General features: G+C 36.8%; 1 protein-coding gene across 6 annotated transcripts in view; it reads right to left on the bottom strand.

The window, feature by feature from the left end:
• The window catches only part of PRMT3 (protein arginine methyltransferase 3), a 141,755-nt gene that overhangs the window by 35,610 nt on the left and 79,262 nt on the right, over positions 1 to 26,883 (bottom strand). For all 6 annotated transcript variants that reach the window (XR_012381862.1, XM_073904852.1, XM_025878546.2 and 3 more), the window contains 2 exons: positions 24,219 to 24,406; positions 21,731 to 21,817 (listed from right to left, as the gene is read on the bottom strand). Coding sequence is in view for 5 of the 6 variants with exons in the window: in XM_073904852.1 (XP_073760953.1) it covers positions 21,731 to 21,817; positions 24,219 to 24,406 (275 nt within the window). In the remaining variant the exon portion in view is untranslated. The remainder of the gene's footprint in view (positions 1 to 21,730; positions 21,818 to 24,218; positions 24,407 to 26,883) is intronic.

The raw sequence follows: 26,883 nt of genomic DNA on the forward strand, positions 1-26,883 counted from the left end.
TTCAATTTTTTAAAGAACATTCAGAGTTGTACAACCATCACCACAACCTAATTTTAGAACATTTTTATTACCCCCAAAAGAAATTCTGTATCCATTCCCCCTCTAATCTGAGACCTGTCTATAGATTTGCCTAGTTTGAACATTTCATGTAAATGGAATCATATAAATGGGATCTTTTTGTGGTTAGTTACTTGTACTTAGCATAACCTTTTCAAGGTTCATCCACGTTGTAGCACATACCAATACATATTTTGTTTTATGGCCAGATATTACTTTACTGTATGGACCTACATTTTGTTTATTCATTCTCCAGGTGATGGACATCTGGTTTGCTTCTACTTCTTAGCTATTATGAATAATACTGCTATGACCACTCATGTGTAAGTGTTTGTGCGGACATATGTTTTCATTTCTCTTGGGTATGTATCTAGAAGTGGATGAATTTTTAAAAATTAATCTTATTCATAAACTCAAAATGGACTAAAGACCTAAATGTGAGACGTGAAACCATAAAATTCTTACAACAAAACATAGGCAGTAATTTCCCTGAATCAGCCATAGAAACATTTTTGTTGCTCTCTCTCCTCTGGCAAGCAAAACAAAAGCAAAATTAAACTATTGGGACTACACAAAATAAAAAGCTTTTGCACAGTGAAGGAAACCATCAGCAAAACAAAAAGACAACCTGTTGAATGGGAGAAGATATTTACAAATGATATATCTGATAAGTGCTTAATATCCAAAATATATAAAGAACTTATGCAACTGAATGCCAAAAAATCCAGATAATCGGATTAAAAATGGGCAGAGGACTCGAATAGACATTCTTCCAAAGATGACATACAGATGGCCAACAAACATACAAAAAGATATGCAACATCACTAATCATCAGGGAAAAGCAAATTAAAACCATAATGAGATATCACTTTACAGCTATCAGAACGGCTAAAATAAAAACCACAAGAAACAAGTATTGGCGAGATGTGGAGAAAAAGGAACCCTCATGCACTGTTGGTGAGAATGCAAACTGATGCAGTCGCTGTGGAAAACAGAATGGAGGTTTCTCAAAAAATTAAATAGAACTACCATATTATCCACTAATTCCACTACTGGGTAATTTACCCAAAGAATATAAAAACACTAATTTGAAATGTGATTACTGCTGGTTGAAAAGATATATGCACCCCTATGTTCACTGCAGCATTATCTACAATAGCCAACATAAGAAAGCACCTGAGTGCCCACTGTGGATGGATGGGTAAAGAAGAGGTGGTGTATAATATTGCTCAGCCATAAAAAGGAATGAAATCTTGCCATCTGCAACAGTATGGTTGGACCCAGAGGGCATAACGTTAAATGAAACAAGTCAGTCAGAGAAAGACAAATACTGTATGACTTCACTCATATGTGGACTTTAAGAAACAAAACAAACAAAGAAAAAAAGAGACCAAAAAAAAAATCCAGGCTCCTAAATACAGAGAATAAACTGGTGATTGTAAGAGGGGAGGTGAATGGGGGTATGGGTGAAATAAAAGGGATTAAGAGCACACTTATCTTGATGAGCACTGAGTAATGTATAGAATTGCTGAATCATTATATGGTACATCTGAAACTAATGTAACACTATTGTGATTATATGTGAATAAAAACAAAATAAAAAAAGAATCTTATTTAGGTTATGTTGTGCTTCTTGAGTTGTAGCTCATTGTCTTTCATCTGTTTTGGAAAATCCTCAGCCCAATACTCTTCAAATACTGTTTTGAAATATTCTCACCTCCTTTCCTTTGGTACTCCCATTTAAAGATGTATTAGGACTTTACTTCTAGCCTCTCTATCTCTTGCCCTTCCCATACCTTCATCTTGTATCCCTCCATGCTTCCTACTGGATATTTCATTTTTTTTTTTAAGATTTTATTTATTTATTTGACAGAAAGAGACAGCAAGATAGGAACACAAGCAGAGGGAGTGGGAGAGGGAGAAGCAGGCTTCCTGCTAAGCAAGGAGCCCAATGTGGGGCTCGATCCCAGGACCCTGGGATCATGACCTGAGCCAAAGGCAGATACTTAATGACTGAGCCAACCAGGCAACCCTGGATATCTCCTTCTGACCTAAAATCAGAGTGCCCATTGTGTTAAGATCTGCTGTTAGGGCACCTGGGTGGCTCAGCTGGTTAAGCGACTGCCTTCGGCTCAGGTCATGATCCCGGAGTCCCAGGATCGAGTCCCACATCGGGCTCCCTGCTCAGCGGGGAGTCTGCTTCTCCCTCTGACCCTACCCCCTCTTCGGCTCTCTCACTCTCTCTCTCTTAAATGGATAAATAAAATCTTTAAAAAAAAAAAAAGCTCTGCTGTTAAACTCATTTTAGTTAAGTTTCAGAATATCTGACTCCTTTTCAAATCTGCTATAATTCTTTTTAAATGTTTTCAATTTTGGCTTGAAATTTACAATTTCTTTTGTCCTTCAACTTAGTATGCATAGTTATTTTTATTTCTAACTTTTTTAAGTAGGCTCCATGCCTAACATCAGGCTTGAACTCACGAATGAGATTAAGAGTCAAATGTGCTAACAAATGAGCGAGCCAGGTGCCCCACAGAGTTATTTTTAAAGTCCGTATCTGACATATCTAAAACCTGGAGCACCTGGAGCTCTGTTTTTATTGCTTACTATTTCAACTGGTTATTGATTTATGTTGTCTTGTGTCCTTGTGTGACTGATTACCTTTGATTATGATCTGAACATTATATTTGAAAAACTGTAGAAATAATTTAAGACCAATGAGAATGAGCTTCTGGAAAGAATCTTTGTGCAAGGAATCTGGGGGTGCTAGCAAACATGAAGATCATCTTAATCTAATAATGGGGTTTGAGAATTTCCTGGGCCACCCAGATGATTTGAAGCTAGGCTGCAGTCCATGCAAGGGTTTATTTATCTGTAATTTTACCCTATTCTTGGGTGCAGTCTTTCATGGTCACAATGCAAAGCACTGGGGAATCACAAAGGCCCGATTTTTGTATTCCTATCCATGTGAGGCTATCAAAGGGCTACACAAATCTTTTAGCTGCTACTTCTGAGCTGGTAAATGCCTTTAGGGCAAAAACAGTCCCAAATGTCAGTCTCATTTCTTTGTATTTTCTTCTTTTCTGAGTTTTAGCTTGATAATGCTTTACTAATTTATCTCTCTGATTATCTTCAAACAGATAGTATTTTATATTTTCTTTAGCTTTTGTAGTTGTTCTCAGCAAAAGGGTCACTCCATTTTATGTAGTCCACCATTATAGGAGACAGATTTATTACTGCATTTTTTCTTCCTACTTAAGGCTCCCTGCCTGTAACACTCCCCCATTTCCTAAACTAGCTTCTCCTCGTTTACTATGTGTCTGTTTAAATGTTACTTCCTCTGGGCAGTCTTCCCTAATCCCACAGAATAGATGCTTCGCCACTCCCTGTAATAACACTTTGCATGCTCATAGTGCTTTTGGTTTAATTACAGAGCCCAAAAGGCCCTTAAGGGCAGTCTCACGACGTCTGTGCTCTCCTCCGTATCCTCACTGCCCAAGCACAACACCTGGACACTCCACCTAAACAGTGAAGACAACTGTGCAGTTACAAAGGCATGAAAGAGCCCAGGAAATGCAGGGACTATAGACAATTAAGAAAGATTTGCTAATTGAGAACCAATAAATGAATAATCAAGTGATATAATATGCTCAACTCCTACCAGCCTTTGGGAAAAGAAAATCATGATGCTTTACTTCTCTTATAACTTATTTTTTAAATTCAAAATTGCTATTTGATGTCAACTACTTTAGGGAAACATTCCCTGAAGTCTACACCAACAACAATTACTTGCTCTCCATTAATCTAGTGCATACGGTATTAGGAAGGCTTTCTGGAAGAAGCCATGCCTAAGGTAAAATCTTAAATATAAGTAGGATTATTGAGGACAAGAAAATAAGAGTGTGCCAGGCCAAGGGTATATCTTTTATATGCTTCTCTTATTAAATTCTCTTATAGAATACCATATTACAATTATCTATTTATATGTTGGCCTCTTCTCCTAAATTAAGGTCCTGGGAGTCAGAGATTATATTGTATTGTACTCACAGTACCTAACACAGAAGCCAGAACTAGCATCCTAGTACACACAGTACTATTCAATACATGCTGCTTAAGTGAAAATTGTCTTGAAAAGTATTTTTGTGTGCATGTGCTTGCCACTAAAAAATCTGCAGCCCACTGCTTCTCTAGATTTTTTTTTTTTAAGATTTATTTATTTATTTATTTGAGAGAGAGAGAATGAGAGAGGTAGAGAGCACGAGAGGGCAGAGGGTCAGAGGGAGAAGCAGACTCCCTGCCGAGCAGGGAGCCCGATGTGGGACTCGATCCCGGGACTCCAGGATCATGACCTGAGCCGAAGGCAGTCGCTTAACCAACTGAGCCACCCAGGCTCCCACTTCTCTAGATTTCTATCTCCTACCTGCTTCCTGACATATCATCAGTTTCTCACTGTTTTATATCAATGTTTATTGTTTCCTTATATTCCATTTTTCATGCTGCTTTTCAATGTTCCCTAAAAACTACCCACCTAAAGGCTCTATGGCCCATTCCTAGTTCCTTAAATGGCAGAAAATACTATCAATGGTAAGTAAACATTGTAAATTTTAAGAACAAAACAGATATACTGAATTTAAAAATCAGTGCAGAACAAAAAAGATACCAGTTTCATGATGACTGAAGAGGTTTAAAACTGAAAACTCTTAAAACCCATTTTTGTGACTAGGTGATCAAGTTCTACCAAATGCTACTTGTTTTTACAGGCCTTTGGGAGTATAAATTAAGAAATGGAACACTGAAAGAAACTCTGACAGACAGGAAAAAGAGGGCAGGTAGAAGATGTGGTGCACTTTACTTTCCAGAAATGAACAGGGTAGTTTCTCTTTTGAAAAGTGAGGTAGGGGAGCCTGGGTGGCTCAGTAGGTTAAGGAACTGACTTTTGATTTTAGCTCAGGTTACTATCTCAGGGTTCTGGGATCCAGCCACGCATCAGGCTCTGCACTTGGTGGGGAGTCTGCTTGAGATTCTCTCTCTCCCTCTCCCTCTGCCTCCCCCCTCACCCCTGCTCATGTGCATCTCTCTCTCTCTCAAATAAATAAATAAATCTTAAAAAAAAAAAGTGAGGAAAAGGATGGTTTCCACCTCCCCATCTGAGTCCTACTAAAAAAGTATCCAACATCTGAAGTGAGAACTAAATACCTGGTAGCATTCATTTATGTTTGTCCTTTAGAGGCTGCAATTTTTCAAAGAAGGTAATTATACAGTTGTCATAAATTCTGGCTTTATATTTGTAATTTCAGTGTTTTTTTGACTGCCTTCTCTGCACACTGCTGGGTAAGACGATCACTTACATTGTTGGGGGCCCAGGACTGACTCTGGCCCATCCTATATCCATGGGGTTGGATGCCGAATGAAAGGATGAGGAGAAAAGAGTAAGAAATCAGATGGAATGCTATGGTGCAATCTTTCAGGACAGTCAGGACATATTACTTGTTAAAGCTAAGGGCGTTCTGTAATAGTTATGTCACTGTCTTTGTGATCTAGAAATTTAAAATGTGACTGTTTGCAAAACTGTAGGTAGAAAAGAAGTGATTTTGCTTTGAGAAGCTGATTTGCATAAATGAAACATTTTGAAAAAAGGTCTCATTTCTCCAGTATATCAGATAGTCAGGTATATGGACAGATTAAAGAGTTTTCATTGCATTACCTTTGCCTGCAAAGAAACTAGTCTTTGAGAGCACCTGGGTGGCTCAGTCGGTAAGTGTCTGCCTTTGGCTCAGGTCATGATCTCTGGGTCCTGGGATTGAGCCCCGCATCGGGCTTTCTGCTCAGCAGGGAGTCTGCTTCTCTCTCTCTCTCTCTCTCTCTTTCTGCCCCTTCCCCACCATTTATTCTCTATCTCAAAGAAATAAATAAAATCTTAAAACAACAAAACCCTAGTCTTTGAAGTGGTATGTACAGCCACATCAGTTACACTTATTCAATTTTGATGGAAGAAGTAAATTCCACGTATCAATACTCACAATCTAAAATCTCCACAACCAAATGGATAAGTTAAAAATAAAACTAAACAAATAACCCTTTCTTTAAAAATGCAACAAGACAGGAAAATGAATGAAATATTAAATGGATTATTTTATGGAGACTTTCTATGTGCCAGGCATAGGGGTAAGTGCTTGTGTGCATTATCTCATTTATCACACTCAAAATAATAACTTGGAGGTAGGTATTGGTGTTATGATTTCCGCTTTCCAGATGAAAAATCTGAAATTCAGAGAAGTTAAATACCTCTTTCTAAAGTCATACTAGTAAACTCAGTTCATTGGGTCTAAAGCTGAAGCTTTTTTTTTTTTTTTTTTTAAAGGAGGATCCACACCCAGCAAGGAGCCCAATACAGGACCCAAACTCACGACCCTGCGTTCAAGACCTGAGCTGAGATCGAGTCAGATGTTCAACTGAGTCACCCCGGCGCCCCTAAAGCTGAAGCTTTTAATCACAGTGTTACATTAATACTATTTAAATTTTCCTCTTTGATTTTAATCATTTTTAGAAAACTCCCTACCATTTCAAAGATTGGCCCTTTTCTCATTCAGTCTTCTAGAAAAGAGAAAGATGGGGGGACTGATTTTGGTAACTAATATGTTCTGAGCCATATGGTATTTGTAACAAAATTTATTTTTCCAATTCTTGACTCATTTCCCAATAAAGACCGATCCTTCCTGTGAATACATACATATATACATCAGATGGCTGGAAACATTAGGTGTTTTGAATGTTCAGAATTTCTGAATGCCAATATTCACGACAGCTTCTGCCACAACATAAGTCAAAGGAAATCTTAAACTGAGATTACTTCCTTATAGGTCATTATTCTGGGGATAACTGCCTGAATCAAAGAGGAAAATACCTGGTCAAACTCATTTATTATCACAACCTAATAATGCTAATTGGCAGCCTCTGAGATAAGTATAAGGAGGAACTCCCCTGACACGTCTAATCTGAGTTCACTATTATTGATTATTTGATAAAGAAACCATTTTTATGCTTATTGCTGTGCTTGAGATAAGTATTTCAGTCCTGCCTGAGTGTGATTATTTCTCTCAAATTTATTCTGACCCTTGGCATTGATGATTTCAAGCAAGACCCTATTCCTATCTAGAATTACATTATGATTGTAATATAGCAGAATTTCAACACTCCACTCAAATTATATTTTAGACAATATGATGCTCAAATCCTTTTATAATATAACTCAACTGGAGGCTTTAAAATCACTGTTAACGGACTATTAAAAATGCAGATTCAGGGGCATTATTTACAGCATGGCTTTCAAAGGAGGATCAAGCACAGGAATCTCTATTCACTCTAAGGACACGTTATTTTACTCACCTTCAGAGTTTCTCATTTTGTGGACTTCTGCATTCTCTCTGAGCATGTTTAAATAATGGTTTAATATTGCAGGTGATTCATCCCACTACTCTAATCAATGAACACATACCTCAAAGTTAATAGGAAGTGGGAAACATATCTTTTTTTAAAAATTAAACTTTTCTTAATGGTATGTTTCCAAGGCAAAAGTACAAAAATAGATAGGAAGGCAACTAACCACAGAAAATTAGTTGAAGAAATCTAGATTTTAAAAAGGCTAAAATCCTCTGGGGCTTGGGCGCCTGGGTGGCTCAGTCGTTAAGCGTCTGCCTCCGGCTCAGGTCATGATCCCAGGGTCCTGGGATCGAGCCCCACATCGGGCTCCCTGCTCGGCGGGAAGCCTGCTTCTCCCTCTCCCACTCCTGCTTGTGTTCCTGCTCTCGCTGTCTCTGTTTCTGTCAGATGAATAAATAAAACCTTTAAAAAAAAAAATCCTCTGGGGCTTAGCTCAGAAGGCTAGACTCTGTGGTTGGGAAAAACGAAAGATTGCGGGGGGGTCAGATGGAAATATCTAAGATTTTGTAGGTAATGCATCAGATACACCTGGGCTTTAATCAAAATATAAAAAATATCAGACTAGATAGAATCCCTCTGAATATGAGACAAAGCTTCCTTTTACAGTAGAGTCACATATATTATGTAAAGAATTAGTTACATAGATGCCATGAAACATTCCAATGTCAGACTTACTGGGATCCCGGAGCGGGTGGAGAGAGAGAGAGAGAGAGGACTAGAAGATATATGTGAGCAAATCGTAGCTGAGAACTTTGCTAATCTGGGGAATGAAACAAACATTTGTGTCCTAGAGGAAGAGAAGAGCCCTCCCAAGATCAAGGAAAAGAGACCAACGCCCCGGCACGTAATCGTAAAACTCGCAAACCTTAGAACCAAGGAAACCATCATAAGGGCAGTTAGGGGGAAGAGGGAGGAACATCAGAATAACATCAGACTTATCCACAGAGACCTGGCAAGCCAGAAAGGGCTGGCAAGACATATTCAGGGTACTAAATGAGAAGAATACTCATAAATTAAGCAACCTGGAATGCAGCCAAGAATACTTTATCTGGCAAGGCTATCATTTAGAATGGATGGAGAGATGCAGAGCTTCCAAGACCGGTGAAACTGAAAGAATATGTAACTACTTAGACGGCCCTGCAAGAAATATTAAGGGGGGTTCTATAAAAGGAGAAAGACCCCAAGAGTGATATAGAACAGAAATTTATAGAGACAATCTATAGAAACAAGGACTTCACAGGCAACATGATGACAATAAATTCATATCTTTCAATAATCACTCTCAACGTGAATGGCCTAAATGCTCCCATAAAACGGCAAAGGGTTGCAGACAGGATAAAAAGACAGGACCCATCCATATGCTGTCTACAAGAGACTCATTCTGAACCTAAAGATACATCCAGACTGAAAGTGAAGGGATGGAGATCCATCTTCCATGCCAACGGACCTCAAAAGAAAGCTGGGGTAGCAATTCTTATGTCAGACAAATTAGATTTTAAGCTAAAGACTGTAGTTTAGAGACATAGAAGGACACTATCATTCTTAAATGGTCTATCCAACAAGAAGATCTAACAACTGTGAATATCTATGCCCCCAACATGGGAGCAGTCAACTACATAAGCCAACTGTTAACCAAAATAAAGAGTCATATTGATAATAATACGTTAATTGTAGGAGATCTCAATACTCCACTCTCAGCAATGGACAGATCATCTAAGCAGAAAATCAACAAAGAAACAAGAGCTTTGAATGACACATTGGACCAGATGGACCTCACAGATATATACAGAACATTCCACCCTAAAACAACAGACTCATTCTTCTCAAGCACACATGGAACTTTCTCCAGAACAGACCACATACTAGGTCACAAATCAGGTCTCAACTGATACCAAAAGACAGAGATTATTCCCTGCATATTCTTAGACCATAATGCTTTAAAACTGGAACTCAATCACAAGAAAAAATTTGGAAGAAATTAAAATACTTGGAAGCTAAAGGCCACTCTGCTCAAGAATGTTTGGGTCAACCAGGAAATCAAAGAAGAACTTAAACAATTCATGGAAACCAATGAGAACAAAAACACATCAGTCCAAAACCCGTGGGATACTGCAAAGGTGGTCCTAAGGGGGAAATACGTAGCCATCCAAGCCTCACTCAAAAAAAAAGAAAAATCCCAAATTCACCAACTAACTTTACACCTTAAAGAACTAAAGAAAAAGCAACAAACGATGCCTAAGCCACACATTAGAAGAGAAATAATTAAGATTAGAGCAGAGATCAATTACTTAGAAACCAGAAACACAGTAGATCAGATCAATGAAACTAGAAGCTGGTTCTTCAAAAGAATTAATAAGATCGATAAACCACTGGCCAGACTTATCCCAAAGAACAGAGAAAGGACCCAAATTAATAAAATTATGAATGAAAGGGGACAGATCACGACTAACACCAAGGAAATAGAAACAATTATTAGAAGTTACTATCAACAACTATATGCCAATAAATTAAGCAACCTGGAAGAAATGGATGCCTTCCCTGGAAACCTATAGACTACCAGGACTGAAACAGGAAGAAACTGACAACCTAAATAGGCCAATAACCAGTAAAGAGATTGAAGCATTGATCAAAAACCTCCCAAAAAACAAGAGTCCAGGGCCTGATGGATTCCCTGGGGAATTCTACCAACATTCAAAGAAGAAATAATACCTATTCTCCTGAAGCTGTTTCAAAAAATAGAAACAGAAGGAAAGCTTCCAGACTCATTCTATGAGGCCAGCATTACCTTAATCCCCAAACCAGGCAAAGACCCCAACAAAAAGGAGAATTTCAGACCGATATCCCTGATGAATGGACTCCAAAATTCTCAACAAAATCCTAGCTAATAGGATCCAACAATACATTAAAAGGATCATCCACCATGACCAAGTGGGATTTATCCCCGGGATGCAAGGGTGGTTCAACATTCGCAAATCAATCAATGCGACAGAACACATTAATAAAGGAGAGAGAAGAACCATACGGTCCTCTCAATTGATGCAGAAAAAGCATTTGACAAAAGAGAGCATCCTTTCCTGATTAAAACTCTTCAGAGTATAGGGATAGAGGGAACATTCTTCAATTTCATAAAATCCATCTATGAAAAACCCACAGCGAATATCATCCTCAATGGGGAAAAGATGAGAGCCTTTCCCTTAAGATCAAGAACAAGACAAGGATGCCCACTCTCGCCACTATTGTTCAATATAGTACTAGAAGTCCTAGCAACAGCAATCAGACAACAAAAAGAAATAAAAGGTATTCAAACTGGCAAAGAAGAAGTCAAACTCTCTCTCTTCGCAGATGACATGATACTTTATGTGGAAAATCCAAAAAGACTCCACCCCAAATTACTAGAATTCATACAGCAATTCAGTAATGGAGGAGGATACAAAATCAATGCACAGAAATCAGTTGCTTTCTTATACACTAAAAATGCAACTGTAGAAAGAGAAATCAGAGAATCGATTCCATTTACAACAGCACCAGAAACCATAAGATACCTCGGAATAAATCTAACCAAAAAGATAAAGGATCTATATTCTAGGAACTACAGAACATTCATGAAAGAAATTGAAGAAGACACAAAAAGATGGAAAAACATTCCATGCTCATGGATTGGAAGAAAAAACATTGTTAAAATGTCTATGCTGCCCAGAGCAATCTATACCTTCAACGCCATCCCGATCAAAATTCCAATGAAAATTTTCAAAGTGCTGGAACAAACAATCCTAAAATTTGTATGGAATCAGAAAAGACCCCAAATCGCCAAGGAAATGTTGAAAAACAAAGCTGGGGCATCACATTGCCTGATTTCAAGCTATGTTACAAAGCCGTGATCACCAAGACTGCATGATACTGGCACAAAAACAGACATACAGACCAATGGAACAGAATAGAGAGCCCAGATATGGACCCTCAACTCTATGGTCAAATAATCTTCGACAAAGCAGAAAAAATATTCAATGGAAAAAAGACAGTCTCTTCAATAAATAGTGCTGGGAAAATTAGACAGCTATATATAGAAGAATGAAACTTGACCATTCTCTAACACCATACACAAAGATAAACTCAAAATGGATGAAAGACCTCAATGTGAGACAGGAATCCATCAAAATCCTAGAGGAGAACATAGGCAGTAACCTCTCTGACATTGGCCACAGCAACGTCTTTCAAGATACGTCTCCAAAGGCTAGTGAAACAAAAGCAAAAATGAACTTTTGGGACTTCACCAAGATAAAAAGGTTCTGCACAGCAAAGGAAACAGTCAACAAAACAAAGAGGCAACCCACAGAATGGGAGAAGATATTTGCAGATGACACTACAGACAAGGGCTGATATCCAAGATCTATAAAGAATTTCTCAAACTCAACACCCAAAAAACAAATAATCAAGTAAAAAAATGGGCAGAAGACATGAACAGACACTTCTCAAAAGAAGGCATACAAATGGCTGACACATGAAAAAATGTTCATCATCATTAGCCATCAGGGAAATTCAAATCAAAACCACACTGAGATACCACCTTACACCAGCTGGAATGGCAAAAACTGACAAGGCAAGAAACACCAAATGTTGGAGAGGTTGTGGAGAAAGGGGAACCCTGTTCCACTGTTGGTGGGAGTGCAAGGTGGTACAGCCACTTTGGAAAACAGTGTGGAGGTGCCTCAAAAAGTTAAAAATAGAGCTACCCTATGACCCAGCAATTGCACTACTGGGTATTTACCCCAAAGATACAGATGTAGTGAAAAGAAGGGCCATATGCAGCCCAGTGTTCATAGCAGCAATGTCTGCAACAGCCCAACTGTGGCAAGAGCCTAGATGCCCTCCAACAGATGAATGGATAAAGAAGATGTGGTCTATATATACAATGGAATATTACTCAGCCGTCAGAAAGGATGACTACCCAACTTTTACGTCAACATGGATGGGACTGGAGGAGATTATGCTAAGTGAAATAAATCAAGCAGAGAAAGTCAATTATCATATGGTTTCACTTATTTGTGGAACATAAAGAATAGCATGGAGGACATTAGGAGAAGGAAGGGAAAAATGAAGGGGGGTTAATCGGAGGCGGAGACGAACCATGAGAGATTATGGACTCTGAGAAACAGGACTTTAGAAGGGAGAGGGGTGGGGGGATGGGTGATGGGTACTAAGGAGGGCATGTATTGTATGGAGCACTGGGTGTTATGTGAAAACAATGAATCATGGAACACTACATCAAAAACTAATGATGTACTGTATGGTGATTAACATAATAAAATTAAATTAAATTAAAAAAAGAATTAATCATATAATGGAAAAATCAGGTAATCAAAATTACTCTGGAAAATCCCTTAGTGAAGTTTTACATTAGAGTCTAATGTCTAAACCATCCCTCACTAAGTTCAATTCAACCAGTTCTTCTGGCAATGGCACACATCATCATTTCTTTGGCTGGGCTCCAGATGAAGTAGACAGCTTGTAACAGAGTGCCATGCTGTATTAAAAAATATGCTTTATTTTTTTTAAAGATTTATTATTTATTTTAGAGAGAGAGAGAGAGAGATAGTGCACACGCGCGTGCATGTGCAAAAGTTGGGGGGAGGGGAAGAGGGAGATAGAATCCTCAAGCAGAGTCCCCATTGACCACGGTGCCTGATGTGGGGCTTGACTGCAGGACCTAGAGATCATGACCTCAGCTGAAATCAAGAGTAGGGTGCTTAACCAGCTGACCCACCCAGGTGCTCCAGGGTATGTTTTTAAACTTTCCAGATTTTTTTTTTCCTGTTCATGAAGAATTTATCCATGTTGTAGTATAAACTCAAGATCATCTTTTTTCATTGATATATACTACTCCATATATATACTACATTTATTTATCCATTTCACTGCTGATAAATGTTTAGCTTGTTTCCAGTTTGGGATTATAATGAAGTAGGGTGCAATGGACACCTGTGTACATGTCTTTTGGCAAACACGAACACACTTCTGTTGTGTAAAGACTTAGTGAAATAGTTAAGCTATAGAATAAGCATGCGTTCAGCTTTGGTAGCTATAGCAGTTGTATGGTAACAACTTAGCAGAGTACCTTTGCCTTTTCACTCCTATGCATTTCTTAGAATGCTGTCCGGTTAGTATTACTCTTTAAGAACATCGACATATGAAAAATTTTAAGCATACACACAATTATAAAACCTCTGAGTACCTATCACCTGTATTCAACAGTTACCACTATTTGGTAAATTTACTTCGTCTTTTCTTCCTCTGTCCCCTTCTTTTTGCTGAACTGTTTTGAAGCAAATGCCTGATATGTGATTTCTCCCACACACACTTCAGTTTACATCTCTAAAAAATATTGACATTTTCTTATATAACTAGAATGTCTTTATCACATGTAACCATAAAATGAATTTAAATATCTGTCTCCCTCATTTATGCTTTGTGAATAAAAGAACTGTTTTGGCTTGTTATTATATTCCCAATGCCTTACAGCTCTTAGCACATAATGGTACTCAAAAACAGTTTCCGGGAATAACTGAAGAGATTTAAATATTGTCACCACCATTGAAGCCTAACTACAAAGGTTCAGGTTTCAGAGAAGAGTACAAAGTTATGGCCATGCTCTAGATCATATGGTCATTTATATAAGGAGAAACCTAAAACTGACTGGAGAGGTAGAATCACATGATTAGAAACGTCCTCCCACCAACACATAAAATTTACTTAATGAAGCCTATTAAAATATATACCAGATGTCCCACTAAAATCTATGATGCAAGTTCAAAACAAATCTTACGATTTCTAAGCAGCACAGATGTGTTTTAATAATTAGTTTCTTTAGCTGATTAGTTTTGCAAGGTCAAAATTAGGTCAATTTACACCTAAAAGTACTAAGAGCTGATTTAATACCCAAGAAATGAGTTTGGAATTAGCAGGTTTCTACTGTCTGAGATTTTCCAAGAAGATTTAAGAACAGAATTACAAAGAAAATAGGCTCATTTGAAGTTTTTGGTAAGCTATTAGAAAAAATTAAAGCTTAATTAAAAAGTAAAATAAAAACAAAGAATACTATGAGTAAGGAATCAGTAAAGTTTGAATTTTAAACATTTTAAAGTTTCATTTAATAATACTTGCATTAGCCTTAAAAACAGGGAAGAAAACCAAAATGAGAACTGGGAGGTAACACACAATTTATTTTTTAGTTCATGGACTAAATTTATGTTCATTTACTTTTCCTAACTTTCAAAAATCTTAAATACATAAGCCCAGATTTTCCAGATTGGGTTTTTAAAAACAATGCATGCAGGCACTTCTGTTTCTAGTTAGGATGTAGAGGTTTGCAAAAGATCCTTACTCTGATATAACAACAAAAATAAAAAAACCTTCGCTAAACTAAACAATCATATTTTTCATTAGAACCACCGAAGAATCTTGGAGGCAAAGAAGTCTAGATAAACTATTTCCAGAGAGGGATGAGCCAGCCAGCCCTCCTTAGTTGAGCAGAGAGAAACAGTGGCTTTCATACCTGAGGGCATTTACCCAAAGCTGGGCCCCTTAGTGGGAAAAGCAGCAAAAATGCCACAGGCACAGCAACCTAGCTGGAACAAGGAGAACCCAGTCAATTTTTAATGGGCAGGTCTGAGCTAGTATGGTACACTAGAATCTGGAGAAGCCTGACAGGTAGAGCAAGTAAACCCAGAAGGCGGATGAGGCTGGTGGTTGTGCTGCAAAGCAGGCAGAGAGGTTTTCTTGCAATGCTTAGATCCCAAAGCCAAAATCATCTACAAGCACACAGTTCACTGTCACATTAACATGACATTACTATTCAACTCTCTGCTATTCCAGAAACTTGCCCAGGAAGATGAAGTTGTTTGTTTCAGGCACCTTAAGAAAACCTGTTTATATGAACAACAGACCTTTCAACTAATCCTGAGAGCTAATGCCCTCTTAAGAAGAGAAGGCTCAACTAGACTGTTTACTCTTCACTTTGAAACTCACCCTCTCATTGTGTCTGCCAATTCTCAACTAGATCATGAGCCATGCCAAATCCGTATCAGGACCTTTCCTCCCCCTGCCAACTCCTTGCTCTGTAACTGAGAGAACCACCGATGATCAGATTTTCCAATATCCTGTGCTTTGTCTTTCTCCCTAAACTCAGCTGTATTTTGATTGTCATCCTAGGAAATTGGTGAGAGGGAGTGCCCTGATCCTGGGCCCGTGGTACCCAGCCCTGACCAAGCTCAATTCCAGATTAGATAAAAGGTATCAGCCCCTCAATCCTACCAACCCAGGCAGAAGTTAAGTGGAAGCCCTTCAAGGGGAAAATATCACTATTTTACTCTGTATTATCCTTTCAAATAATGGCTAGCACAAAACATAAAATTATGAAATATGAGAAGAAACAGGAAAAGGCGACCCATAATTAAAAGAAAAAAAGCAACAGGGGTGCCTGGCAGGCTCAGTCGGAGGAGTGCACAACTCTTTGTCTCGGGGTTGTGAGTTTGAGCCCCACTTTGGGTGCAGAAATTACTTAAATAAAACTTAAAAAAAAATAACAGAAGTAGAATCACAGTTGGCTTAGGGAAGTAGCAAATAGACCTTAAAAGAGTGATTATTAATATGTTAAGAAATTTAGATAAAAAGATCGACCAAACTGGTTAAAAAAATGAAAGAATGATAACTCAAAAAATAAAAATAGAAATTATGGAATTGAAAAACATGATATTTAACATGAAAGTATTTAGCAGCTATCTTAACAGCAGAAAGAATACAGATGAAGAAAAGACTAGTGAATTAAAAAAGAGGTAAATAGAAATTATCCCAAAGTGAACTTCTTAAATGGCTACTAGACTTTAGTCTTTTCCTTCAATCTTCTCATCCTTGGAAACAGGTTTCCTCATTTAAAATAAAATCTTTTGGGGGGGGGGTAAAGTGTTTTTTTCTTCCTCATAGAATCTTGGCTAAAAAATTTAATTACCTAAAACTACAATTTTTCCTCCAGAAAATATCTCTTTTGTGCTCCTGTTCCCAAACCACTCTGTGTATATATCTAGACTCATAATTTTATAGTGATACTGAAATTTTCTTAGTCCCTGTCTCCTCTCACATAAGTGCCTTTTCAGGACAGAGAACAGGTTGTGTGTGTGTGTGTGTGCGCGCGCGCGCACGAGCGTGTTTGTGCACAGATTTCAGACAAGAGCCTGGGACACAGTCAGTATTTAAAATTTGTTTAACAAACTGAAATATCTGTTAATATAAATTCTTATATTAATGATCTTAAAAGTTTTGATAAAAAATTAAAAACCTCTCAGGGCCTCTGTACTCATATTAATGTACTCTGATAAAATCCAAAAGACTTTATTATAAGAGGTTTTTAAATACAAATATAAAAAAAAGTCTGCTAGTTTTTATTTACTCCAGTGGCTCATCTTTAATTTAGCAACTGTAGTAAAAGAAAAATGCCTAGGAAAAATGTTGTTCTTTGTTAAATGAGGTTTAGAAATATATTAAGGAAAGTTTATACAAACTGAACACTGTTGTACCAGTCACTGTTCCAGTGCATGCTAACAGAGATGTAGAATAAAAGAAAATATAATGCTGAAATTAATATACAAAAATGATTGCTCTAAGAGATAAGGTATCAAATAAAAATCTTTATGTCAGATTTATGTATGTAATCTGATAAAATCATATTAAATATTTTCCTTTTTAAGGTAAACAACTCATTTGTTATACAAAAGGCAGTATGAAGAGTCATTTAATATATCTGCTTGCCTATATCTTTAAGGAGCTTATACAGACAGATGCCAATATAAATGCTGCTGGAACACAAAGGGAGAATATTATACACAAATACATAAATGACATTAAAAATACACTAGAACTCACAAAATAAAACATATTAGTTCTAAATTGTATGGCTTTAAGCCACTGGCTTTTGAACACTTATAAACTTCCCATATAATAATGGACTTTATTGCTCATTTACTGCAAGGTCAGGCAGGCTATTGTGATAGACAGTCAGGTGCTAACTAAATTCATATCCCATCATAAAAGCAAAGACAATTTGACCTAAACTGTCAATAACATATGATACTTAAAAAATGCTCAGAAAATCGCTGTGTATGCGCTACAAGTATTCACTGGAAAATTATGCTTTAACCAAGATCCAAGACACTTATATATGATCATTATGTCCTGTTAAATTCCCCAAAACATAAGAAAGTTTATTAATGCAAAACACATTAAAAATGCTATCAAATTTCTTCTGTGGTGTGTGTTGGTGGTGAAGACTGCAAAGAAAAGATGTTTTCTATTAAAGGTTCTGACAAACTTGAGAAAGCCATCTAAAAACACTATCAGTCTACAGCACACATGCTTTTGAAATTAAATGCAAAGGGGATGTTCTTAGCATCTTGTTACTTTGAAAAATCCAATTTCCTCTAATATTTTAATTAGGCTACAAATTTAGAATCTCATTAGAAATAAAAGGTTATGCATATATTTAAAATGGGCTTAACTACTCAGAGAAATCATCCATCTTACTTTTTGGCTATGCATTCAAGTTTTAAGCACAAGGAAGAAAGTATTTAATATATTTGAAGGTTTGTACTCAGCAGTACAAAAGCAGATACTTTTTTCTTTACTCTATCTAAAGAAGCCATACCTCTTTTTCCCCAAAGTAACTTTTTCCATCTCTTTGACATGCATTGCTTTTTTAAAATTATTTTTAGTATTTTCACTAATTCTTCTTATAATATAATGGAGAAACAAAGCTCCAATTAGGCACTCATCCTTTTTAATACCTTTGTTGTGGATTATTCCCAAGTAACCAGGCGAATAATCTATCTATTCAAAAGTAGACTCATAGACTAGGCTTCCATAATAGCTCCAGATGGTTGGTAGCAGAAGAGTGTAAGGACTTGGCACCACCTCAAAGAGCAAAAGATAGTTGGGAGTAGATATGGATGGATAGTTGGGATTCACAAATAATGAAACTGTAATAAAGGCATTACAGGCCACAAAACCTTACTCATGCCAGGCTCACGTTAGGGTAAACATGCTGGAAGTAAAGAAAGTTCCTAAGACCAAATAACAATAAATATACTCTGAAAATGTGAAGGAAAAAAAATTCGAAGATCTACTTTCTCTCTGCAGCAAAGAGGATGGGATATGTGACTTATTTTATCATATAAATTTGTCACCCCTATCTCTGAGAAAGAGTGCATTTTGATCTCTTTCTCTCTCCCTACCAAAAATTGCTAGACTATTGGCTGAGAATCACATTATTCAGACCTGTTTCATATGCAACATGTTTTAGATTTTTCAGATCTGTTTCAAATGCAACAGGCTACCTCCTTTCTTCCACATCCTGAATATCTCATTCATAAGTTTCTGTATCTTCCTTTAATAGTTTGTACAATCCCACCAGAGTTTTTTTGGGGGTCAGGATATTTCACAAGACATAGTGATTTATTTTTCTTCACCCCCCCAAAAATGGGAATGTTAGTACCTGCTTCAAATGAAGCAGGTAAGAAGACTAAATGAAATAATGATTTTAAAGTGATTAGCACATTGTCTGGCATGCAAGTGTTCAATGACTTAGACATTATCACCAAGACAATTTATATTGACAAATTATTTGACAGAATGATTTCAGAAGGGTTAACATTGAATAAGTACTAAAATTTATATGTTTAGTACCTGGTGTGCATCCAATAAATATGGTTTGAAACTATACATTCCTCTCAAAGGTGAGTTACAGAAGTACATTTTTCAGCAGTGATCAGACATACACAAGTCCACTTCAACTTTCAGCCACCTTCTACCTAAACCCCAGACCTACCTCATTTCCAGACTTCTATATTAAAATCATTCAGGCATGTTGGGAATAAAAATATAAATCTAAAAGGCTCTTTACAGATATAAGGTAATATAACAGTTTCTTTTTCATTCATTTCTCTTATGGAACTCTGTACAGGAACAAATGCAGCAAGTACCTATTTGATTTGTTCTTTTATACAAAAATTTCTATTATAATTTTTGTGTTAAACAGACTTTACCAGTTTTTTTATTTCTATTTTATTCTTTTAAATATACAGAATAAAACCAAGATCATTAAAGAAGTATAATTTATTTCAACATAAAGCTTCTTGTTCTCTATGTCAAATAACAAGAATAGAAAAGAATTTTATATATGCATTGTGAAACTCTTTCGTAGCATAACACTACTGCAGCTAAAACTACTTCCTAAGACTTTTTAATCGCTAGTGTACAACCTGACCTATGTGCAGCCAGAGGTGCTGAATGAAGATCTGTACAGAAGAACTGAACAGCATGACTTGGGCAGGGGGGATAGGAACAGGATGGTAGTGAAGAGTTCTGCTCATCTGGGGATGTCAGTGGGGCCTACCATTTACTGAAAGGACCGAGGGCTCTAGGGTTTACAAGGGCTGCAGTGGTACAGGCTGCTTTGTAGCAGGCTAGTTCTAACATGCCGTTTAAGAGTATTTTGTCTATTCCTTTAGCTCTCCCAATGTGTCTGGAATTATGTTACCTAACTCTTCAGTAAATCACCTTTTGCTTTAAGAAGCTGATTTGGACTTTGTTGTCTGAAACTAAGAACCCTGACCAATAACCCAAAAAATAAAGAACATTTCAAAAAAACTCAGTAAACCCCTCTGTCTACATAAGGCTAAAAAATATGCACAACTAAAAACAGTTTTTCAGGTCTTCACTACAGTTTTACATTTGCTCTACTTTGATTCATGTGAAGGACACTGAAAGAAGATTTGAAATATTATTATTTAATAATACTGGTAATACGGCAATTTCTATCTAAGAATTCCTTTATAGATCGATCAACTGTCATTAATCAAGAGGTCTTTTTTAATTCTCAAGGATTACTAACATCAAACACAGAGCAAATCTAAGAGTTAAAACCTTTAGTCTGTAATTTCAATTGACCAAATCATTTCAGTTAATATAAAGGAAAACTGGAAAATCTGGGAGAAATGAATGGGAAAAATGAAATTTTGTTTTTATCAGTTAAATATAATGGGTGCCCCGAAATCATAAATCTGGGATCTAGATATTTACCTTTTAAAAACTGTAAAACCAATTTCAGTGAAAAGAATTCCTCAAAACATCAAAGCACACTGTTAAACTCACTTGGATAGAAAATAATTATTGGATCAAAATGAACAGAAACAATTTTTAAGAAGCCATAAAATCTTTTGTATGTCTATCTTTTAAAAAATCACGTTCAAGAGTCAAAGTCAACATGACTATAATGTGTTTCACACAGTTACTGACCATACAGTTTTAGGTAAAATTTTAATTTTTAAGGTATAATTAGTATTTCAAAAACTATACAATTAATTTTTTAAATAATATAAATATTTATATCAATACCACCTATGTAAATTCATACTTTCTTAAGTACAGGCCCACATTTTATTAACATTCTGAGTCTCCTCGTAAAAAATATTATCTTAGTATTAATATACATTTAGAAATTATTTGAGAAAGAAAAAAATTAAAATATTTTAATAACCTAACATTTCTGGCTACTTTGTAGGTGCTTCCACATATATTAATTCATTAATCTGTGTAACTAGTCTACAAGATAGAAATTATTACCATTTTTCTTAAAACAGTTGATTAGTCTGAGGTACAGATTACCTAGGTAACTTGAGCAAAGTAACAAGCTAGTGAGTGGCAGAACCAAATGTGAATCCAGACTAACTTTTCTAATGCCCATTACACCAGGATGCTTCTTTAAAGAAAGGTATATCATCATTTATTATATTTTATACAGGAATATAAAATATTATACCAAATAAACATATTTTACTCCCATCTACATTGAGTGTTAAGAGCTATTAGGAGGTGTAGGACATGAACTTGTCTATGAAGATAAAGATGAGTGCTCTCAGTTAGTTACATGAGAGGCAATAAGGAAGACTCTATAAAGAAAAATCATTGTGCAAACATGGTGTCCTACTACTTTCTCCTCTCAACTAAACTAACTTTTTTGAAGTCTACTGACCTATCAAAACAGATCCGTTCAATAGCCTAACAAAGGCAAAGACAGACTGTCGAGGGCAATAGTCTTTTTCATTTATCACAAGTCTGGTAATTAATTCATTAGCCTGCCAATCAACTGCACTGCTAGTGAGATTTGTGAAAAGAGATGAAACAGCTTACCGTGCACATGGATGTCTTTGTAATTTGCAGGGTAAAATTTGAAGAAAATTCCAAAGCTGAGACAGATGTTGTATGGCAATCTATTTGCTACCCATTAAAAAAGAGTGGAAGGAAGAATTTAGTAAAAACAGTGAAAACAAAACCAAAACCAAACAGATAAATATCCTTTTTTATGCAGTAAACCAATGTTTTGCAAAGTTTAATCATTCAAACCTCACTTCTGGAGTTGTTTTCAAATTTAAAGGCTACTAGCACTATCATTTAGTTAATTTTTGTATAAACCAAATTAGCATTTTTTTACTTAGACTTCTTGTAAGAACACTATATATCAAATCATGGCTCTGATGTGCTAAAGTTTTTCTAAGATACACTAAAATATTTTCAAATAAAATTCTTTTCTTGTTCTCCAACTAAAATCATTTTGTATACTACCAGTGGTACACATTTGCTATAAATTATGCATGGTAAGAGTCAACATTTTTATAGGAAATGCCAACTTGAAAACATAGGCTAATGAAAAGGATAAGGTGTTTTAGGATTCCTTTTTGGTAATTGCATTTGAAGAAAAGTTTGTTAGATATTAGGAAAAGCTGTAACGGATAAAATCAAAGAGCCAAACCAAGGAAGAAGATTTAACTCAGGAAAACAATGGCCAAAGAGCCTTATTTTCCTGTTCTGCCTTGGTTCAAGTCCTTCTTCACTTCACTATGGAGAGCAGATGGGGACAGGCCATGGCAGTGGGACAAGAGGGAGGCCATGAAGGCCTGACTTGCCATGAGTAGATTATGACATAGCATACACAATTCACAGGACTATATAACTGAGCCTCTTTTAAATAGCTTGAGAAAATTTTAAAGAAGTTATAGTGTGGTTGCCTTCTATTTGTAGAGGATTGTGGAACGTGGAACAAAATATATTTACCTAAACAAACAGGTAAATAAACATTGATTAATGTTTAAAAAAAAGAGAAAGGGTATGTGTACATTTTAAATACCTTCATTATCAGTCTAAAATTTTCTACTTCAACTATTTCTTCACAGCAGTTTTTGGCATTAAACAAAGAGCACTAGAGAGAAAAATGAGCCCCTTCCCCCAGTACCCTCCTCTTTTTTCACAGCCTTGAGGCTGAGTTGATTGTACACTCCTACCCATAATCAAAGAATACAAATAAATCTCTTACTATCAGTGTACCAGAGCCCTCAACAGTACTATAATCATTAACCAGGCTATAGTTTTTTCTTAGAAGCTAAATGCAATTTTAATCAGCTTGCTCTTGTTGAGAAAGTTTTTAAGTTTATTATTCTATGCCAACTTTAAAAATTTTTTATCTATTAAGAAAATTAAATATTTATTGAATATCCATTTTATGCAGAGAACAATTACTGATGCTATGAAAGTGTGACTACAAAAAGCAATGTTCTGAACCTAAAACTGAACAAACTAAATTTATCTATTAAAACAGACAAATTAAGGACTTTTTTTTTTTGAAGATTTTATTTATTTATTTGACAAGAGAGAGAGAGCACTAGTAGGCAGAGTGGCAGGCAGAGGGAGAGGGAGAAGCAGGCTCTCCGCTGAGCAGGGAGCCGATGTGGGGCCCGATCCCAAGACCCCAGGATCATGACCTGAGCTGAAGGCAGCCGCTTAACGGACTGAGCCACCCAGGTGCCCCGAAATTAAGGACTTTTTAAGAAAAGCAATGACTTTTCACTGCAAAGTTATTATTTAACCTATGTAAATATGACCCAGCAAAATTCACAATAAAACTAGAGATTGGCATGGTGAACAATAAGATTTTATTCATTTATTTTTAAAAGATTTTATTTATTTATTTGACAGAGAGAGACACAGCGAGAGAGGGAACATAAGCAGGGGAGTGGGGGAGGGAGAAGCAGGCTTCCCCCCCGCAGCAGGGAGCCTAATGTGGGGCTCAATCCCAGGACCCTGGGATCATGAGCTGAGCGGAAGGCAGATGCTTAACAACTGAGCCACCCAGGCACCCCAACAATAAGATTTTAAAACACAAAAGGAATTAACTGAAAAATGTGAACAGAGTAGGGCTTTAGTTTCATAGGCAAATTTACTGTAATTACTTAATTTGAAAAGGTGGAAGAAATTTGAATGTGAGATGTTAAACTGTGTAGAATATATGATATGAATGAATAATCTGGCTGTAAATGAGAAACTATAACAAGGCCAGGGAGGTGGTGATGAAGCAGAAATGATAATATAGAAGGACTCTTCGCCTTCAAAACCCCTCAGTATAAGGAACTGCGATGTACAGAGAAGTGATTCCAAAGGATGATATTGTCAACTGGTAAATACTGTAACCTCAAGGTACATTAGACTGGTTAATATAGGAAGAATAATCACTGTTTTGAAAGACCATATATAATATCAATATGTTAATTTCAAATACTGAACTCATAAATGAAAACTAGTAAAAATGGCAATTCTGTTAAAATAAAACTGGTAAAAAAACACCTACCTTAATACTACAAGCATCTGAAATAAGAGTCTTCGGATCTAAAACTTCCACAACAGCTTCTGGAATAACTGCTTTCTTCATACAGGACATGTTGAAGCCATAAACATTATCCCAAAAAGCAATTCTGTCAGCATGTTTATTCATATCACTTACTGCCACAAGGCTGATAGTGCAAATATCAGGGTAGACTGTAACAGATAAAATACTCAACAATTTATCATTATCTCCGTTTGTGGCAAAATATACTTATTTAAAGGCTAAATATAAATCCCAAAATCATCAGTATGAATTACTAGCAACTGATTACTAGTAGCGGGGGATTAATGGAGGTATAGGTCAGGGAAAGTAACCAAGTTCTATCTAGTAGCCTTTTTTTTTTTTTTTTAAAGATTTTATTTTTTTATTTGAGAGGGAGAGAATGAGAGACAGAGAGCACAAGAGGGAAGAGGGTCAGAGGGAGAAGCAGACTCCCTGCTAAGCAGGGAGCCCGATGTGGAACTCGATCCCGGGACTCCAGGACCATGACCTGAGCCGAAGGCAGTCGCTTAACCAACTGAGCCACCCAGGCGCCCTCTAGTAGCCTCTTTAAAAAAAAGATTTCCATTACAGTGATGGCAAGATTAAAATAAGGATTTCAATGATGGGTTATTACAATAATTAAAGCAAGAGAGCATAATTGAATAAACCAGAAATGAACATATTTGTTAAACTTACAATATGCTAACTTTAAAAAGATACTAAATCTTTATACATTACTCTGAAACATGCAGAAAGAGACAAATCATTTAAAAAGGGGCAATTATTGGTGATGTAATAAATACTAATAAAGGGGAGGTATAAGGTACTGAGGGAGCTCACAGCAAAAATAGCTAATTCAGATTTGGCTATAGCAGGGGTGTGGGTATTTTTTTTTTTATAAGATTTTATTTATTTATTTGACAGAGAGAGACACAGCGAGAGAGGGAACACAAGCAGGGGGAGTGGGAGAGGGAGAAGCAGGCCTCCCGCAGAGCAGGAAGCCCAATGCGGGGCCTGATCCCAGGACTCGGGGATCATGACCTGAGCCGAAGGCAGACGCTGAATGACTGAGCGACCCAGGTGCCCCAAGGGTGCGGGTATTATATGAGAATTGAAGACCACATAAATCAGGAGTGGGGAGGGAGTTTTTAGGCAGAGTGAGCAGTGTGCATATGGGGTCACAATTAATATACACTCCAATTTAAGAGAGTGAGATATAAGACTATAAAGGTAAGCAGGGAGCAAAGAAAACATGGCTGGATAAACCATGTTCGTAAACCGGATTTTATTCTAAGAATAATGACAAGCCTGTGAACAATTTTACATAGGGTAACAACCTGATCAGATTTTGGTTTTGGAAAAGCCAGATGGAGTACAATGTGGAGAATGAATGGGAAGATGCAAGATTAAGACAAAGACTAAACAAGAGATAGTTGTAATAACCCGCATGATCTGCAGTAGAGCAAAGGCTGTGGGAATGGAAAGGGGGAGATATAAACAGCTGACCCTTGAACAACACGGGTCCATTTACACATGGATTTTTTTTTTTAAATAAATACAGTACAGTACTATAAATGTATTTTCTCTTATGATTTTAATAACATTTTTTCTCTAGCTTACTTTATTGTAAGAATACAGTATATAATACATGTAACAGACAAAATGTGTTAATCAGCTGTTTATGTTATTGGTAAGGCTCCTAGTCAACAGTAGGCTATTAGTAGTTAAGTTTTGGGGGGAGTTAAAAGTTATAGATTTTTGACCACATAGGAGGTGGGGCAGGTGATGCCCCTAACTCCCACATTGTTCAAGGGATATTGAGGAGGAAGAACTCACAGGATTGGCTGGCTGTGGAGGTAATGAAGAGGGAAGAGTCATGGACAAGTTTTTAGCTTCAGCAGCAAGGCAGATCTTGGTATTAACCCTTACATTAGAGAATAAATAAGGGCAGAGTCAAGAGGAACAAAAGAGTTCAGTGCTTATGGGACAAATGGGTAAAAATATCCAATAAGCAGCAGAATAAACAGGACTGAAATTTAAGAGATGATCTGGGTTCAAGATATAAATTTGGGATGATGATCATATGAATGGAAATGTAAGTTACGGGAGCTCATGAGGTCATCTCTCCCTAGATGGTACCCCCAAGATGAGTACCAGAATCTGAGGGATGTGTAGAAGGGAAGGAGGCTGATAATAAACGGCTGAGAAGCTGGGGCCACCAAAGCAAGAAGAAAACCAGGAGAGTAAGTATTAAGAGAGGTGACAGAAGAGTGATTCAGGAAGAAACTATTCTAATAACAAGGGTAAAAAGTCTGTACAGCACCAAATTAAAAAAAATAATATTGGGGGTGCCTGGGTGGCTCAGTCGGTTAAGCGTCTGCCTTCGGCTCAGGTCAGGAACACGGGATCCTGGGATCTAGCCCCACATCAGGTTCCCTGCTCACCGGGGAGCCTGTTTCTCTCTCTCCCTCTGCCCCTTCCCTCCCCCACTTGTGTTCTCTCTCGCTCACTGTGCTCTCTCTCTTAAATAAATTAATTAATTAAAAAATATTTTTCTCTGACAAATAAATAACAAAATTAATTTTGTCCTTCAAATAAAATTCAGGGGATTCATGAATTAAAGTAGAAATCACATTTTCTTATATCA

Source organism: Callorhinus ursinus, unplaced genomic scaffold (genome assembly GCF_003265705.2).
Source record: "Callorhinus ursinus isolate GAN/ISIS: 27379988/994484 unplaced genomic scaffold, GSC_fseal_2.0 scaffold21, whole genome shotgun sequence".
Lineage (NCBI taxonomy): Eukaryota > Metazoa > Chordata > Mammalia > Carnivora > Otariidae > Callorhinus > Callorhinus ursinus.